This window comes from Sparus aurata, chromosome 20 (genome assembly GCF_900880675.1).
Source record: "Sparus aurata chromosome 20, fSpaAur1.1, whole genome shotgun sequence".
Classification (NCBI taxonomy): domain Eukaryota; kingdom Metazoa; phylum Chordata; class Actinopteri; order Spariformes; family Sparidae; genus Sparus; species Sparus aurata.
In genome coordinates this window covers 23,091,706-23,110,810 of record NC_044206.1, presented here as the reverse complement: position 1 = coordinate 23,110,810, position 19,105 = coordinate 23,091,706, and the positions used below count along the sequence as shown (strand labels likewise).

The following is a 19,105-nucleotide window of genomic DNA, read 5'->3' as shown; positions in this document are numbered from 1 at the left end:
AACGACTTTAAAAGCAGTTTATTATGACCCATATTTCCATTTGTTGTTTGGTGTTGTCATCTATAATGATTACAGCAGCAAAGTAGGAAGTCACGTGAAGATGAATAAAGAAACAAACACTTTCAAACGACACATTTCTGGAGTTTCGCAGCAAAATCCGCATCCTAATCCAGCGTTTTTCAATCCCTGGTCCTGGTGTTCATGTCAGGCACGTTTTGAGATGTTTCCCTGCATCAACGCACCTGATTCAAATGATCGGCTCGTCATTAAGCTCTGATAACGATCCTTTCATTTGAATCAGGTGTGTTGGAGCCCTGGCTCATCTAAAACATGCCTGACACGTACACAAGGAAGATTTACCATCAGCACGAGGGTGAGCGGATCATTTTCATCATGTATTTTGCACAGACTTTTCCTTTAATAACGATGGGAACCTCTTAATAGGAACCAGCAGATTGCCGCGAGAGGAACAATGTCCTAAAATTATCCATGAAGCAAAACATCCTCATGGAGAGCTGTTTGAGCTGCGGTCGTGCAGCGACACCGAATACTCGCAGAAAGCAGACGGTGACGCTGGTGAAACGCAGGCCTCCATTTCAGCTTTGGAACACATTTTTTGCGGCCGCGCTAATTGCAAAGGGCTGCACATTATCAAACAATTGTCACCAGAAGGAGAATATTTGATTGCACAAGCGCAGTGCCGCAATAACAAAATTAAGAATTCCCCAAACCATTGCCGGAAAAATATCTGTTCATTATAAGCAGGTACAGTAAACTGTGTCTGCATCCGTGTGATTGTTCCTGTCGTGTTACAGGAATTGCATTCGAGTGATACGTTTGTTTTAACCAGCTCCAGATGGGCTGTACCACTCAATTAGCATCACCTGCTCGAGGTTAACTGCCTCATATTCATAACACAGTAACTACTCGAGCTTTATACTGTGGCAGCGTGCACCTCATTAATAAGAGTGTCTGTGTTTTTTTGCTTTACTTTTTTTCAGGTGTTCCAGGAAAGTATGTGTGTGTGCAGATTTTAAGGATTTTAGAGGGAGTGAAGTGACAGCCTGTTCATGAGAGATCATAAAAAACAACTGCTAAATACACCTTATGTATTCTTACATCACACTGAGCATTAGCAGCGCTGTGATCCACCCTGTTCGTGTAAAAAAAATCCGTCTGCGTGCCACTTAAAGCCGGAGTTGGTACGACTGTGGAAACCAGTGACAGCAAGCAATATTTTTAATAAAGTATTAAACCATGAAAATCCTTCCTTCAAGATGTGTGCTACGTTCAGCAAGCTCTCAGCTTTTCATTAGTCTGGAAAATACCTAAATAAGCATCTCTGTGAAACATCACAATTGTATACAGAAAATGGCTGTTATGAACGTACCTCAGTCCAAGAAAGCTATCAGGTGCAACAGTTGCTCCTTGCTGCTTTTTAGCCACTGAAATGGGCTGTTGCTGCCACTACGGCTCTGTTTTTTGGCTCAGGCGCTGTGTGTTTTGTGCTAATGTTGGATGCTGAAGGAGTATATTGCTCCTACAGTGGCTCTTTTATTGAGCTCAGGAGCTGTGTGCTTTGTGCTAACTTTAGCGGCTAAAGGAAGCTATTGCTGTCATCACAGTTCTGTTCTCCAGCTCAGGGGCTGTGAGCTTACACTAACATTAGCCTCTAAAAAAGCATGTTATGGATAATGCAGTTGCTCTTTTAATAAGCTCAGGAGCTGTGTGCTTCGTGCTAATGTAAGCAGCCGAAAGAGTGTGTAACGGCTAATGTAGTGGCACTTTTATTGGGCACAGGCGCTGTGTGCTTTGTGCTAGCATTAGATGCTGAATGAGTATATTGCTCCTGCAGTGTCTCTTTTATTGGGCTGAAGGGCTGTGTGCTTTGTGCTAACTTTAGCAGCTAAAGGAAGCTATTGCTGCCATCACAGTTCTGTTCTCCAGCTCAGTGGTTGTGTGCTTACACTAACATTAGCCTCTAAAAAAGCGTTTTACGGATAATGTAGTTGCTCTTTTAAAAAGCTCAGGAGCTGTGTGCTTCGTGCTAATGTTAGCAGCCGAAAGAGTGTGTTACGGCTAATGTAGTGGCACTTTTATTGGGCTCAAGGGCTGCGTGCTAAATTTAGCGGCTAAAGCAGACTGTTGCTGCCATCACAGCTCTGTTCTCCAGCTCAGGAGCTGTGTGCTTTGTGCTAATGTTAGCTGTGGAAAGAGCGTGTTACGGCTAATGTATTGGCACTTTTATTGGGCACAGATGCTGTGAACCATGGCTATTGTTAGCACTCACTGCCATCAAACTTGCATGTTAAGCGTTGGGACATTTTGGCTGCACTTTCACTGCCATTCTTGTGCAACTAACTCTTGCAACAGCCTGTCCAATCTTTTCACACAGACTGAAAACAGACAGTTGGATGGGTATTGCCGGCCTGCAACAGCCACAGTTACTGGATTTTTTCCCCACTCATTCGTCAGAGCAATTTATCTCTGTGCTCCTAGAAAAACTTACCAACTCTAGTTTTAAGGTTTTCCTGCAGTATTCTCTCATCTGCACCGTGACAGTGATCATATCTGCAAAGCATGCAACCACTTCTGTCCCTAAAATCCCACATGTGGTCATACTTGGTGAGAAGGTGCAGGAGAGCAACATTTGTACATAAAACAAAGGCTGGACTCTGTCAGGAAGCTGCACAGTGGGTGGGCTCGGAACTGACAGCAAGCTGCAGCACCTTCACATGACGAGCTGAGGCACGACTGCTTTTAATAACTCTGCTTTTAATCAGCCTTTATTGGATTAAATACAAGAGCGGTGGGTTATTCTCACATGCTTGTTATCTTGTTTTATTAATCTTGTAAAAAAAGAAAAAAAAATCAAAGTTGCGAGCGATCCTCCAAGCCCTGAAAATAACCCTATGAGTTCTGGCGGGCACGGCAGCTGCGTCTGTTTGTACTTTTATGCTTAATTAGCACACCTTGCAAAGTATTCTGGGAGATTCTGACAGTCAGGAAGAATGTGCAGCTTTGGCGCTGAAGCAGCACCAGATTCTTCATTCACCACCTTCATATATCACAGCGCACTGATATTTACACAAGCTGGGCTTTGGTGAGATTTTTTTTATTTCAGCTTACAAAAACACTTTTTTATTCTTCGCACATGACAGAAAGCTGTAATGTATAACAACCATACGTTACAGCTTACATGAATCATGGCTCCAGCTCTGTATTAAAGTGGAGTTAAAAGGTTAAATCTGACTGCAATTTACAGAGCTGCTAATGGAAGAGTTCAACTTTTTGGCAAGTACACATATTTGCTTTGGTGTTGAGAGGGACTTAATAAGATTGATACCACTCTCATGTTTGTGCGTACAGTATGAAGCTGGAGCCGGGAGGATGTTAGCCTAGCTTAGCATAAAGAGTGGAAGCAGACGGAGGCAGCTGGTCTTGTCCAAAGTTCAAAAATATGCCAACCAGAACCTCTAAACTAACTTGTTTCTTTGTTCTGTAATGTAAAAATATCTGTTTGTGGTTTCAGTGGTTGTCTTGTGTTGTCACTGTGAGGCAACTAGCGGATGATAGCGGTTCTGTTACATTAGCTGCTAAAAGAGTGTGTCTCAGCTGATGTAGTGGCTCCTTTATTAGGCTCAGGGGTGGTGTGCTTTGTGCTAACATTAGCCGCTAAAAGAGTGTGTTGCAGCTAATGTAGTGGCTCTTTTATTGGGCTCAGGGGTTGTGTGCTTTGTGCTAACATTAGCTGCTAAAAGAGTGTGTTGCAACTAATGTAGTGGCTCTTTTTTTGGGCTCAGGGGTGGTGTGCTTTGTGCTAACATTAGCTGCTAAAAAGAGTGTGTTGCAGCTCATGTAGTGGCTCTTTTATTGGGCTCAGGGGTGGTGTGCTTTGTGCTAACATTAGCTGCTAAAAGAGTGTGTTGCCGCTAATGTAGTGGCTCTTTTATTGGGCTCAGTCGTATGCCTTTGCTACACAATTAGCGGCTGAACAACAGTCTGTCACTGATGCTGCTAGCTCACACAAACTGTGTCACGTACGGTTACAAGAGTTAGCTACAGCACGTACCTTCCCATAAAAAGGAAAAATGTTGTTTATACATTTCTGTTTGACTATATAAAAAATAAATAAGTAAATTATTGGGCTTTGGAGGTGTTGTTAGAGGTAGTTTCTGAGTTTATGACAATCAAAAAGAAGACAGTAGTTAATCTGCCGGCCTCAGCAGCAGTGGTAATTACCCTCTGTGCTTCCACGTCTGCTGCAGGATATATTTAGACATTTTATGGTGCTGCTGTTTGACAATTTACAACTCAGATTGAAGGGAAGGTACAGGATGTAAAGTGAGATCCTGAGTCAGCAGATTTCTGCTAGCTTCTCGAGAGACACAAAGAGACAGACAGAGTGATAGTACAGTATTAAAAACCTGCAACTGTGATTTAACACATCAGTGCTTTTGCACAAATGACTCGAGCATTTTATCTGCCTTATTTATCCTGCAAAGACAAAATGTTGTACTTGTGGCGGGATGATGACCGTCTTCTGTGACCTACAATCAATCTTTTCTTTTGAGGTATTTATATAAACAGAATCCTGCAGTGGTTTTCAAAACTAGAGGACTATGGTTTAAACTCTGGTTGGTTGAGTCAGGGTCTGATTTACACCCATGGATGTATTATAAGATCTGGATACTGGACCCACAGATGGCACCTGTTCAGTCTTTAGTTTAGAGTTTCTTTGTTCTATGAAACTTTTACGAAACTAAAACCTCCATGGATCAAAAATCCATAATATAAAGAGTCATAATCAACCTTCTTTGCAGTTTAAGGCGTCCTGTCAACAGTTTAACAGACACTGCAAATGGCCACTGGGCAAAATTGGAAGCATGGACAAGAACTGGCGCTGTATCCATTATTTACGCTGGTAGTTAGGGGTCCATAAAACTCTATCCAAAGTTAAATATTTTTGAATACTTTTGCTTTCTTGCTGAGAGAGAGATTCAAAGATTGGTACTACTTTCAAGTCTGTACTCTTATATGTACCTAGAACCAGGTGGCAATTAGCTTAGCTTAGCCGAGAGACCAGTAGCAGAACTTGACTCACTTTACAGTTAAAAAGATGGCGAACAACATCTGTAAAACCCTCATTTCTGCAAAGCAGTCGGGTTAGGTCCAGGCCATTACTAAAGAAATGGTTAGTTTTGCGTTTCCATTAACAAAAGATTTGCATGTATTGAACAAACTGCTCTGTGACGCCGACTCTAAAAGGTGGAGTTAAAAAACTGCAGACCACAACACTGTTGTTTTGTTTTCAGCAGCCTTTTCCCAAGTAAAGATTGTGTACATTATCACGGGTTACGCCAGCAGCTCCAGACCAGAGCTAGGCTAGCTGTTTCCCCCTGTTTTCAGTCTTTATGCTAAGCTAGGCTAAAATCTTTCTGGCTCCAGCTGTGTGGTTAACGCACAGACTCGAGAGTGATTTCATTCCTCTGCTCTAACTTTCTGCAAAAACTTTGTCTAAAAAGGTTTTTATTATTTTACGTTTATATAGCTTTAAATGTGCTTTAATGTATTTGGTGCTTGGTACAAAACTTACCTTAACACCCTGGGTGACGTGAGGGATAAAGCACATGACGTACACAGCTCAGAGATGCTACTGTGTGTCTGTACGTGAGATAGCAGTCTGCTGTGTGTAGTGAATAATTTGTTGGGTCATTTCTCTCACTGCTAAGAATAGCAGCTGTGGCCGGCTGGCAGGCAGCGTGCTGGTGGTGAGCGGTGTGCTGAGAGGCTCGGGCTGGTTAGCAGACAGCTTAGTGTGGTCTCTGAGGTCCGGCCAGGAGGGTTCCCACAGCTCCTGCTGCTTGGCTGCGAGGCTGTTTCGATGGGCGTACTTTCTATTTTGACGATTGTCTGAAAAAGCCTAAAAGGCAAACAATGGAAATGGCTGGAGTCTGATTTACAACAGCCGGGGTTAAAGCTCCTGTTTTCTTTTCGCTGAAGCCACATGAAGGGTCAGAGTGGAAGAGGAATCCCACTTTGGACTTCGAGGCTTATCGTGTCTCGGACCGGAGCGGTGCCGTCACCTCCCAGTGACCTCAAGAAGGCGTCGAGGCTGCCAGCAGACAAACAAGTTGTACTTTGAGTTCGAAGTCGAGAGAAGGAAAATCAAATCACCACTATCTTCAGTGCCCTTCCTCGTTCTCTCTCTCTCTCTCTCTCTCTCTCTCAAAGCCATGTTTAATCCAGCGAGTGCTCTTTTATTCTCCTGCGAGATTGCTCGGCTCAACGGTGATTAATTATTTTCATTAGGCGCCCGTGTACAGATATGGTTTGGAAAGAGCTGTGTGTATATGAGCGGCTGATAAATCAATGGGACGGAGCGGGGAGAGTCGGCTCCGGCGTCGTCCACGGTGGGATATACAAAGTGATGCAGAGCAGAGCCGCTGTCAATAATGAAACACTTTCAAACACGTCCAGGGTCAATGCGCCGCCGTTGATCAACATCACGGCAGCTCCTTTGTAGTCGCCGCCGGCGTCGGATCCTTCGCACGTGTATGAATCATGAGGGCAGCGGGGGGAATGTAAGCAGGAGATGTCGTGTTTCTGCTCAACACTTCAGCTTCCTCCGTGTCAGTCGGTGGAGTTTTGTTTGGAAGACTAATGTGAGGTTTGAAGAGAAAACACATACAGTGTTAAAGTCATGATTACAGATTTGCTTGAAGAAGAAGAAGAAGAAGCTGCTTTCGGGAGCCGACGCCAAGACACGACAGCGGAAACGCCCTCTGCTGCCACTTTATGTTTCTTTAAGTTTTCAGTTTTCTTTTTCTCTTCTGTCACAACACTTTTCTTTTACTCTGGTTAGGTTTCGGCACAAAAGCCACATCTTTAGGCTGAAGAAAACTTCACGGTTTGGCTTAAAACACGTCACCAACACGGCTGACGATGGTTTTCGACTTCCCGGATAGAAACAGCTGGAAAGAAATCTCTGGAAGTTGTTAAGAGCTCCTTAAAAAAAAACCTGATATTGTTGCTAGAAACATCTCGAAATGTCAGCAGGTCCCCACAAAAAAAAACCCACCAGTCTTCTCACCACAAGAACAGCTGGACATTTTAGAATAGAATAGAAAGCCTTTATTGTCATTGTACATCGAGTATACAAGAAATTTAGGAGTGCTTCTCCTTTCAGTGCATCGAGAAAAGATTTTAAAAATCTGCTGATTTTGTCGCTACAAGAACAGCTGGAAATGTCCGCAGCTCCCCCTAAAAATCACCAAGTTCTGCCGCCGCAAAAACGGCAGATTTTGGTAAAAGTTGATTTTAGTGTTTCTGATTCACAGAGTGATAAAAGAAAAGAGACATCCAAAATTCCCTCTGTAGAAATCATCATCACATGCTGACAAATGAAGCAAGAATTTCAAACCTGGCTTTCGTCTTGATGTGAACAATCAACGCGGGGAAGTTTCACGCTGGTATCTGTCAGTGATTCATCCGCTGCGTCTCGGCGCTAATTGCATCCAGATGTGCAGCGACGCGAGATGCAGATACGATACGATCTACGTCAACACTGATGAGTATCTGCTCTTACGCACAACTGCTGTCACAAGCGATGGATTCTTGTAATTCTGGAGCCTGGATTTTCTTCCCCCCCCGTCTGTTCTCGGATACACACAACCTGACAGCTGTTCAACTGGAATAACATGCAGGAATTTGTTACAGCGAACCGTCAGAGGGTTAAACACCGATCCAGGAGTCCACAGTAACACCTTCTGCAACACGTCCTGCACTCAGAGGCCCTTTACTCGTCACATCTTTATCCTCGAACAAGTGTCACATGTAGTTCATGAATCATCTTCTGTTATATTTTATGTGGCAAGCTTAAAAAAAAAAACGTGTTTCTCCTTGTTTTTTTTTTTTTTTTATGGACATTGATTTACGACCGTTCTCGTAAAAAAAGACGTCAGTGAAAACGCCAAAACGTCTAAAACAAAACAAAAGAGTAGGTGGGGAAGTTTGCGTATCGATTGAAACAAGATGTGACGAACAGAAACGGATCGAGCTGACGAATATCACTTCATCAAGACTGTCGAAATCCGCCGACGCAACTGGAAACAGACGAGACATCGGATCCATGTGGGAAGAAGAAGAAGAAGAAGAAGAAGAAGAGGAGAAGAAGAAGAAGAGGAGGAGGAGACCGTCACGCTCATCGAATTAGTGCCGAACAAACAACGTAAATATTATCGCAAATGAAGAAGCTGCGATTTTTATTAATCGACGACATGATGAATAAATAAATCACCACGAATGCTTCAGAGGTGGTCCGGCTGCTAATCACATCCTCCAGATGCAACAAAAAAAACCGTCATAATTCGTATCACAACGATCAAAATATGACTTTCTGTGCATCGTGTTGCATCATGTCCTCTACATGTTTCCATTGTTTGATGATTGATGATGATTTGAAGACGTTTTATTGATCCCAGAGGGGAACGTGTTGTGTTCCAGTTGATCCTTCTAGAATATAAATATCTCACTGCAGAGAGAGTCGGATAAAATAAAATAGAAAAGAGATAAAATCTAAAATGAGAACAGAAGTAGAAATGTGACTGGTGCTACACACTAACTACAGTGTAGATAATAATAATAATATAATATTTCCTCCTCTAGTTGACGATTAGCATTAGCAAAATCTGGTAAAATTTGCACTAAATTTGGATGAAAATTTGACTTTATTTCCCCCTTTCTGTTTTTGAATTAGCATTTTTCAGCCCCAACACTGGAGAGCTTTGCTATAAATACCTAAAACGAAACATAGTTTTGATGCCTTTTTCTGCAAAACCCTTTTATAATTCAAAGAAAAAGAGTCGAAGTGTTCAAACATTTCAGAACATTTGCACAAGAAGCCGGACTTGAACCCTCTCGGCACGATTGTGGCGGACACATTATGAATAATTCACTCCGTCAAACACAGTTAAAGATTACAGTCTGAAACACGCAGCCGTGTAACTCTATCTCCTTATTTACTTCCACTGGCCTGTAACTGTGTGTGGAAAAAGGGAAAACGTGTCTCCGACCTGTGCGATCGAGTGTTTAACACACAAAACTGGTGCGATGAATCACGACGAGCGAACGCGGAGACGCGAGGAGCCGGAGCGTCTTGTTTATGGACTGAAAACACTGTTTTCCTCCGGTTTCCATAAAGATTGCGCTCCGCTCGTCCTCCTCTGCAGCGCCGGAGGCTTTTTCTCGCGATCTGGTGAGCATCTGATTGTTATTTGGGACTCATTGTGCTGTTATCATGATAAAAAACGCAGCGACGGGGCCTAAGGGCTCTTTACAGAAACCCAGAGAGGTCTAAATTGAGACTGTGACTGACATCGGTCGCGGCGAAGGCTGTAATCAGAGCTGGCTTTGTTGTAGACGGAGGGACCATCCATCGCTCGCTTAAAAGAATTCTGGCACGGCCTCAGAGCTGAAGGCTGACACACAATAGGAGGACGAAGCCGTCCGCTCCGGTTACTTCAAGACCTCTCGGCTCATGAAACGAGAATCATGTTCGACTGCAGAGTTCAGACCTGCTGCGACGGCGGCGGCACTGAACTTTCGATCGACACTTTCTGAGGTTCAGACGCTGGTGGACTCCTCAGTTATCCCCCTCGCCACCGAATTAACTCTTGTTCTACTCAGGAATCTTGTGTTTGTCCCCTTAAATCTGCCTCTATGTTTTGAAACATGCTTCAGAAATAAAATTGCATTGCTTTTCCAGCTGTGAGCAGAACTGTTGCTGTAAAGGACGCGTCATCAGCGGGAGGGCTGTTGTTCTGTTATCGACGCCAGTATTGGAAACTGCGGCGAGTGTAACAGTCTTAAGATTCAGATTTAGTGCACAAGTAGACAGTTTGCATCAACAACGAGCCACTTATGAAACCTCAGACATCCATAACATCCACACACGGTCGTTATAGTTTAACACACTGGTTTCAGATTGGCGCTCGGCGCTGGCTGATACTCAGCGTTCAGGACAAAAACATGGTATCAGAACATCTTTGAACCAACGGACGGAGCTGCGCGATGAAGAAAGAGCTGCTGAACGTGACTCATCCAAGAAAAACAAAAAGGAAACAAGACGTTTTGTTCTGTGCTCATTTAGTTTTGGTCAAAAGTCGCCTCAAACATCATGTCAACAGGAACTGAACGGGTTCAGTCTTCACTTGAAGCTGCGTTAGCAATGATTTTACATCAGGATTGGAAACAAGTTGTCGGTGTGACGATGCCAGTTATCATACTGAGAGTGAAATTCCTCCACAGAGCCGCGTGTCGACCTTTATCAGCCAAAACTTCAACGCTAGCTTCACTGTTGCACAAATACATAAACTCTCCCTTTTGAAAATACGCATCTAACAACATAAATTGCTGTGTTACAAAAGTGATGCTCGTGTCAAACAAAATTATCTACGAACTCTGTGTTCCCTCTCAGCTCCACGAAGCATTTAGCTCATTTTTAGCTCCTTGTTTTCCGGCACAAAAACCCTCTAAAACACGGCTATTTTCATCCAAAACACTCGAATAAAAGTTTCTATTCTGCTCGCCGAGTTCACTAATATCTAGTGAACATACAGTGGAGCTTTTAGCAGCTTCAGAGCCAGATGTTTCCCTCCAAAACAACTGGACTTACCTTCATCATCCAAGGAAACGCTAACGTCGCTCCAAGTCTGCTGGCAACTGTTTGCTGGCACTTTAGCAGATTACAGGGTGCAAAAATGTCGCTGTTAGCTTGTTTCTTCTGCCCCAAAGTCGAATCAATTAATAGCGTGGATGTAATATTATAGTCAAAACCACATAAAGTCCCAGAAAACAATATTTTGAATTCACTCTACGTAGAACAATTACAGATGTTGTAGCTGCTCGTAGCCTCGCCTACCCGACAACATCACGTGTTAGCTCCGGCTAAACCGTAAACTAACATTTCTAATTGTAAGACTACTTATTTATACATCGTGAATACAAATTATTATTGTGTTGAGACTTTAAGGAGTTAATAAACAGAAAATGGTAGTTTTGACTTAATGTGACGTTCACACAGGCTGCAATAAAAGTCTCTGCCGCTTGTCGTTTAGGAGAAAAGATGCGATGTTGTTGACGGACCGCGTTATATAATCCTCATCTCACAATGTCATTATTCTAATTTAGACTTGTTGTCTCTGTTCACGTCCACCATCTTGAGTACGCAGCGGACCACAAAGCTCTGCAAACCCTGATTTACGGCTTGTGCAAAAAGTAGATGGACCGTGAGGAGGACGTGTATGATTATGGACGCTGCTGCCTGCCTCAAATGAACGGGTACAAGAACGTGTCAAAGCGGAGATATCGACCGAGATTTAAGGGATTTTCCCCCAATTTTTCCATCCGCGGCTCGTCTCCTGACTCGCCTCCACATGCCCCCCTTGAAAAAAGAGCCGGATATTTTAAAGAGAAAGGAACGAGTGTGATGCTAATGAGGTCTAATCCCATCTTTCCTGCTTCCACCAGACTTGTTTATTCTCCCTCAAGAGGGCAGTGTTTGAGTGAGAGAGCCTCCATCTGTCAGCACTCGTCAGATCACCGAGGCCGAGAGCGATGCCAAGAAACTCAGAGGAGAGCGAGCATGCAGCCCTCCGTCCGGATTATTACTTTATTTAAACCAGAGAGATGATCGGACTCTGCTGTAAATCATTTGGAAAAGAAAAGTTCTGGTCCTGAACAGAACGCATGAAGGAGCTGAAGGAGCAAATGAAGGTCGGTGGATCTGATCTGATCTGATTGGTTTGATTGTCTCCACTGAGAGCTGTGACGATGGATAATTAATGTGAGAAATGAATGATTAAGGGGAAGACGGAGGAGGAGGAGGAGGAGGAGGAGGAGGAGGCAGTGGAACAACTTCATCGAGTCCAAAGTAAACCTCCTCAGCTCCCAAAGACGCCTGAATACTTCAGAGACACGTCATGCAGCGGAAGTCGTTAGAAAGAGACGATGCATTTTGTTCTCTTCATTACAACAACAACAACAACAACAACACATCAGCTGACATGTGTCTGCTCCTCTCACCTCCCAACTCATCCTATCCTCCTTTCCTTTCCTTTCACCTCCCTTTTCTTCTCCTCTCACTTCCTTTTCCTCTCTCTGTTTCCTCCATCTTCCTTCTCCTCCCTTCCTTTTATTTCCCCCACTCCAACATTTTTTCTGTTCTTTCCATCTCTTCTCTTTCCCCTTTCTTCTTCTCTCTTTCTTTCACTTCTTCTCCTCTCCTCTTTCTTCCTTCCAATTCCTCTCACCTTCTCTTCTCTTCCTTTTCTGGTTATGTTCTCTCTTCTCCTTTTCTCCTCCTTTCCCTTCTCCGCTCACTTCCTCTCTCTTGCCTTCCCTTGTTTCCCTTCCACTTGGCTTTTCCTCTCCCTTCTTTCCTTTCCTTTCTTTTCTTCCCCCCTTCTCCTCTACTTTCTCCCTTCTCTTCTTTATCACTTCCTTTATGTCCTTTCCTCTTATTTCCTCCTCTCCTCTCTTTCCTTTCCCCTTTACTTCTCCTCTCATTTATTCTCCTTTCCTCTCTCCCTGTCGCATATCTCCTCTCCTCCTCTCTTATTTCTTGCCTCTATTCTTTCCTCCTCTTTCTCCTCTATTTTGTCTTTTTCCTGCTCCTCTTCCTTTCCTGTCTTCTCTCACTTCCTGTCCTCTTATTTCCTCCTCTTCTCTTTTTTTTGTCTCTCCTCTTTCCTTTTCTCCTCTCCTCTCTTCCTATACCCTCTTTTAATTTTCTTTTCTTCCCCCCTCATTTCTTCTCCTCTCACCTCCTGTCCTGTTTTATTTCCTCCTCTCCTTTTTTGTCTCTTCTCTTTTATTTCCCCCATCCTTTCTTTTTCTCCTGTTTTCCTTTCCCCTACCTCCTCTTCTCTTACCCTCCTTTCCTTTCCTTTCCTTTCCTTTCCTCTCCTCTCTTCTTCTCTCACTTCTTGTCCTCTTATATCCTCCTCTTTCCTTTTCTCCTCTCATCTCTTTTACCCTCTTTTCCTTTCTTTTTCTTCTCCCCTCATTTCTTCTATTTCTTCTCCTCTCACCTCCTGTTCTTGTTTTATTTCCTCCTCTCCTCTTTTTTGTCTCTTCTCTTTTATTTTCTTCTTCTCCTCTTTTCCTTTCCCCTACCCCCCTCCTCTCTTACCCTCCTTTCCTTTCCTTTCCTCTCTCTTCTTCTCTCACTTCCTGTCCTCTTATTTCCTCCTCTCCTCTCTTCCTATACCCTCTTTTCCATTCCTTTGCTCTTTACTTCTCCCCTAATTTCTTCTCCTTTCTTCTCCTCTCACCTCCTGTTCTTGTTTTATTTCCTCCTCTCCTCTTTTTGGTCTCTCCTCTTTTATTTCCCCCATCCTTTCTTTTCCTCCTCTCCCCTAATCCCCCGCCCCCCCTCACCCTCTCCTCTCCTCCTCCTCTCCTCCTCCCCTCCTCTAGTTTCTCAATGAATCTCTCAGGTCGGACCCTCCCACTCTGTGTAAGCTCTTAATTGTCAGTCTTGACGGAAACTCTCGTCGCTTTAAATACCGAGTGCGCCTCTTCCACTGAGGATCTCAGTCTCTCTCTCTCCCTCTTTCTGTCTTCTTCTCCTTCCTCTCCTTCCTCCTCCTCGTGCACCTTTTGGCTCTCCCTCCTCGCGGTCACCTCTCAGCAGCATGCAGGTGTCTGTGGCGCTCCTCGTCTCCAGCTCGGCGCTCCTGCTGCTGCAGGGATGCTGCACGGCCGTGAAGGGATGGAAGGTACTGAAGAACGACGCCACGGAGATTTTACCGGAGTACAGGGAGGAGACGCGGACTCCGCAGGAGGCGATCACGCAGGCGACCAACGGCAGCAACAACATCAACACGAACAGTATGAACAACAGGGCGAAGAGCGGCGGGAGGACGGCGAGCACGGTCTCATACAGTAAGTGTTGGAAAGGAAAAAACAGGTGAAATGAATCCTGAGGAATAAGATTGCGTCATATTTAGATTATTATTCAAGTCAAACTAGATAAAAAAAGGCGTAATTTCAAGGAGGCCTGGTGCGTAAAAGTGAGGAGACGTGCGTAAAAATGCGTAAAACGGTTAAAATGAGGTGTTTTTGTCACGTTTAACGTCAAAACACAAAATGCATGTGAGTGAAACGTCATGAGAATATGTAATTTATACTCGTGAAAACTTGTAATCGTTTGGGGGGTTTTTTGTACTAAGATCATATTTTCCTTTTTTGGGAAATTTTGGTTTGGCGCACAACCAAAATCTCCAAAAAAGGACAATCTTAATCTTTATTTGTCTTTATTTGATACCTCCAGAAATTAAATCTGACAAGTGACCTTGTTATTAAAATATGTCTTTATTCTAAGGAGGTAAATTATTGACCTGTCTTGTTTGTTTTTTCAAATTCTTTAAAAAAAAATCAAATATAGTCCTTTCCAAACGTTTCCCAAATTCGTGGATCTGACTTAAAGACCAGCTCCCCTTTTTTAATTTCCACACTGGCTCCCTGATTAAAAGCAGCATCTGCTGTGTGGGAAGTGTGTTTTCTTGCTTCATCGTCAGTCGTCACAGTCGAGGGTGATGAGAGCGGCACAGACGCGCATTCTTGCGGTTTCTCCCCCCAACAGCCTCCACAAAGTGAAGTGGAGCATTCAGAGAGACATGAGGGCTTTTTTTTTGTTTCACATTGTCTTCCAGGTTGTTTCCTGCTCTCCTTATACTATTAGTCAGGCTCTACTTGCGCCATAACGATTTGATTGCAACAACATGTCTCCCAAATAGAAAGAAAAAACTCCACAGTGGGGGCTTGACTTCTTCTTTCTTTTTTTTTTTTTTGGTGGGAAATTGCTTTTTAAATGCAACATTGCCTTTGAGAATGATTCCCACCTGTGGCCCTGTGAAGGTTTCCGATCCTCTCGCTCATGTTCCCACAATTTTCACTTAATCATCGCTGATCAGAGAAGATGAGGATTGATTAGATTAGAGGATCAACAGCTGACGGGAGGAATTACCCAGTCGAGATCCGTTAGTGTGACTGATTTTTGTCTCTGGGGGAAAAAAACAAACTCAACATTTTGAAGTAACTTTTATCCGGCTCCTAAAAAGGGGTGGAAAAAAACAAACCCCTCATCCCCTTGTTTTCACACGGATCAGAAAGCATGTGTGTTGCGTTTCACACAGAAATCTCCTGGATTATTCTCCTCATCCATCTCTCGGTTTTCATCCTGGGACGGCTCCTCTGGGTCTCAGTGGGGTCACAGCAGAGCTTCGACCACTGCCTGGCCTCCCTCCAGTCCTTCGCCTCCCACCGCCTGCGGGGAGACGAGCAGCTCAGGCAACTTTACAGTAGTCTGCTGTTTTTTTTTTTTGTTGTTTTGTTTCCAGGCCACCATCATTAGTAATGATTTTTTCAGCTTGACAGTGGAGAGGAAAAACAGGAAATGTAAAGGTTGAAACGCTCATTGGAGCTGACTTTTTTTGGGTGGTAATTTGGTGCAAACCGCCTGCCCAGCGCGCTGTAGACACTGTGTACCGCTGCGGTCCCTCCAGCCACAGAATAACACCAGATCAGGTTCTCCAGGGGGAGAGTAAAAAAAAAAAAAAAAGGAAGTCACCTCACATAAATCCTTTTGTTCAGCCCTTTTTTTTTTTTTTTGCAAAGAAAGCCACAGAGGAAAACAGATCCCTCTCTGAGTGTATCATTTCTTAACCGACAGTTTCTTTTACCCCTCTTTTACACGCTGCTTGTAAAAAAAAAAAACACAACACAGGACGATAACTCATGCGCACGGCTGTTAAAAAACATCGGATTACAAGCTCAGATCAGTCTGGCAGATGTCCAGCTTGTGCAGAATCGTACAGTTGCAGAGCTGCCTTAAAATAACCAGACAGCTATTTACTCCTCCATCACCACATACGTTTCCTGAGGGCCGCCGCTGTGTGCCAGCTTTTCCCTTCCAGCTCAGACCTCCATTAGGTTTGATTGAGCTGTTTAATGGCCCTCTGGTCTGGATTTGCTATCAGCTGATTGCTGCCAGCTGGATTTCTTTTGTCAGGACCCGTCGGCGGTTAATGATCGGATCGTGAATCAAATGCAGAAACTGTGATCAGATCTCGGGCTTAATGTGCAAATTGCCGCATTAAAGGTTCATTCTGTAGTGTTGGAGAAGAGGAGGATCTCCACTGACTGATATTTTTTATGCCTAAATAAACTAAACAAACAAACTCTTCTGGATAAACTGAATATACAAACTGAAGGACAACAAAATTTCATACTGTTTTACTTTGTTTATATGTGGTGGACCCTGCCAACTTTCTAGCTTGAAACAGTGTTCTAGGACCTTATTTTCCTCTGAGAACAGTTTGTTTATTCAGTTATGGAAGTGGTATTATGGTATCATTACCTCATTCATATTGTAAACATGTATAATTTCTTAATTTGTATAACTGAATAAACAAGCTGTTCTTACACTGTGCGAAGCTAAAATAAAAAGAATCAGTCCATGAAGATCGTTCTCTTCCGATGAAGTGTTGACCTTTTTAAGTTGAGTTCATAAAACTGCTGTTTTCGGCTGCACTTCTGTGTTTGAAAATGTTCTGAGTCTACGTTGAGAAAAACCAGAATCAGAGAAATTAGCACACGCTGAATCCGACGCAGCTGCAGCACTGAAGCGGTTAACCTGCTGTGTGTCCACTCCGTCGGGGCGGCGGCACTTCAAAGTGTGTGTTTTGGGCCGAAGCCACGAGTGTAACTGTGATATCCTGCTCTTCCACCCAGGTGCGTCGGAGCTGAGCTGCAGGGAGCTGCGTTCCACCCGTTACATCACCGACGGATCGTGCCGCAGCGCCAAACCCGTCAAGGAGCTGGTGTGCTCGGGCCAGTGCATGCCCTCGCACCTCATGCCCAACTCCATCGCCCGCGGGAAGTGGTGGCGGAGCAACGGCTCGGAATACCGCTGCATCCCCGCTCACTCCCGGACGAGGAGGGTGCAGCTGCAGTGTCCCAACAACAACAGCACTCGGACTTACAAAATCCGCGTGGTCACCTCCTGCAAGTGCAAGCGCTTCAGGCCCCACCACAACCAATCGGAGGCCAAGGAGGTTCCGAAGAGGCAACGCACGAAGAAGAACAGTCGTTTGTCTCAAGACCGGAACAAGAACAACACGCCGTTGGTTGGCAACTCGTACTGATGCTCCTCTCCGGACACCAAAGCGCACTCACACACACGCACATGCTACACAACACACCGACCAACATATCTCCTTCGAGTAGGGAGGAGACGCAATAAGAAAATACAAAGAGCAAATTCATAAGCTAATTGCTGGGCTGGTTTTACGTCATCAGTCTTTTTTTTTTTATTTTTTTTTTTTTGTCGGCATATTTGTGAACTTTGCGTACTTGCATGACAAAAATGAGTCAGTGTCGGGGGGGGCTCGGTCAGGAGACGAGTATCTGATCATCCCAGCAGCTCGAAACCTCCCTGAACTTGTGTCTCAAACAGATTTCATGTAAGCATAATGAGAAGTCCTCCCCGAGGCTTCGAGCCCATCTGTACAAACATCCAGCGGATGCAACGCTGCAACGCACCACAGCCCTGTTTAAAGCTGAAAAGGTGCGTCTTCGCTCCAAAGTGGTTGTAATCCGTCTCCTTTTGGCCGTGTGTGGAGGAGACGGTGGCGGCTCTGGGGGCTCTGACGGCGGGATGTCGACAGGTTTCTGAGAGGCCCTGGCTCGTATGGCGGTCCAGGCATCTCTCTGACAGCCCGTTAAGAGGCCTCACTCGTCACGACAGCGCTCCAGGCCTGTCAGTTACAGTAGCGCCTTTCCCACGACATATACAGTGAAAGAGAAATGGCGGGTGAAAGCAGTTTTGTCAGGACTAACACCACTCGGGCACTGAGGAGTCCTGTGACTCCCCTCAATTACCAGATGAGTCCATTCCTAGTCATAAAAGCATTTTCTCTAGACATAGTCGGTTCCTGTTTGCTGGAATCGCACACAAGAAAAGTGCACATGTGTGTAGGAGGCATCAGAAAATGTGTGCGTGGTTGTCTTGTTACCTAGGGGCAGAGCGCTCTCCAGCACGCCCACACCGGAATTCTTTCGTACCGGGCCAAATAGAGCAGCGATCAACCATCCGCGGCCAAAAAAAAAATCCATCGTGCAGGATTTCAGGACACCTCCAGTCCCCTTCACTCTCTGCTCCCATTCTGTAAATAGCTCCAGCAGGAAAGATGGGAATAAAAATAACGCAGTCAAAACAATAATCCCAAGTTTTTAACCTGATAGAATCGGGGCAGGAAGAGGAAGTGGCGATGCCCAGTTTGTCCGTCTGTCGACCTCCTTCTTCGGACGGGACTTGAGCCTCACAAAGAAATAAAAAAACTCACCATGTTTCCACTTATTGTCAGCACCCCGCTGTTTTTCCGCTCGTATTGCTTCCTGATTTTTCGGTTGTCTAAACTGTACTGACAAATGTTTGCTTCTTTTTCCGACTGTGTGTTTGAAATAGCAACTGGAAGTGGGGTTTGTGGTGTAAGCTGAGAGTCGTGATGCATAACGTGACTGTACATATCATACCTGTGTGGTCTCCTGCGGTGGTGCCCCCCCTCCCCACCCAGCTCGATGACGGGGCGTTAAAGAGAAGCAGGCTGTTTCCTACAGACACAAAGAAGGACTGTTATAAAGAATGAACTGCATATTTATTTTTTATTTCCACATTTAAATTATTTATGCAACTTTTTTTTGTAGTAAATGATAGCCATTGTTGTCATATAGTATGATAGAGACTTTGGAAATGAAATACTGTACAGTACATGAATAAAGTAAAGGAAGATATATTTGAAAGAGCCGGCGTACTTGTTATTATTCTTACACGGATGTTTAACACTTTAAACCCAGAAGACGTCTAAGGAATGGTTTATAACATATGTATTATTATCAAAAACCTCTCAGTGGGCGGGGTTTATAGAGCCACACAAACAAGTTTGAACAAAAATTGCAAGTTTCAGGAAATGCAGTTTTCTGGCGATTGACCTACACGATGATAAAAAGTATGTAAACAGTAAATCTGTCAGAAAAGTCT

General features: G+C 44.2%; 1 protein-coding gene across 1 annotated transcript; it reads left to right on the top strand.

Annotated features, from left to right (window-relative positions):
- The first annotated feature begins 13,465 nt into the window (after nt 1-13,465).
- On the top strand, nt 13,466-18,867 carry sost (sclerostin). Its single transcript, XM_030401351.1, has 2 exons — nt 13,466-13,947; nt 16,798-18,867. Exons 1-2 carry the CDS (start codon nt 13,698-13,700, stop codon nt 17,208-17,210), a joined length of 663 nt encoding a protein of 220 aa, XP_030257211.1. The 5' UTR covers nt 13,466-13,697; the 3' UTR covers nt 17,211-18,867.
- Nucleotides 18,868-19,105: the final 238 nt, after the last annotated feature.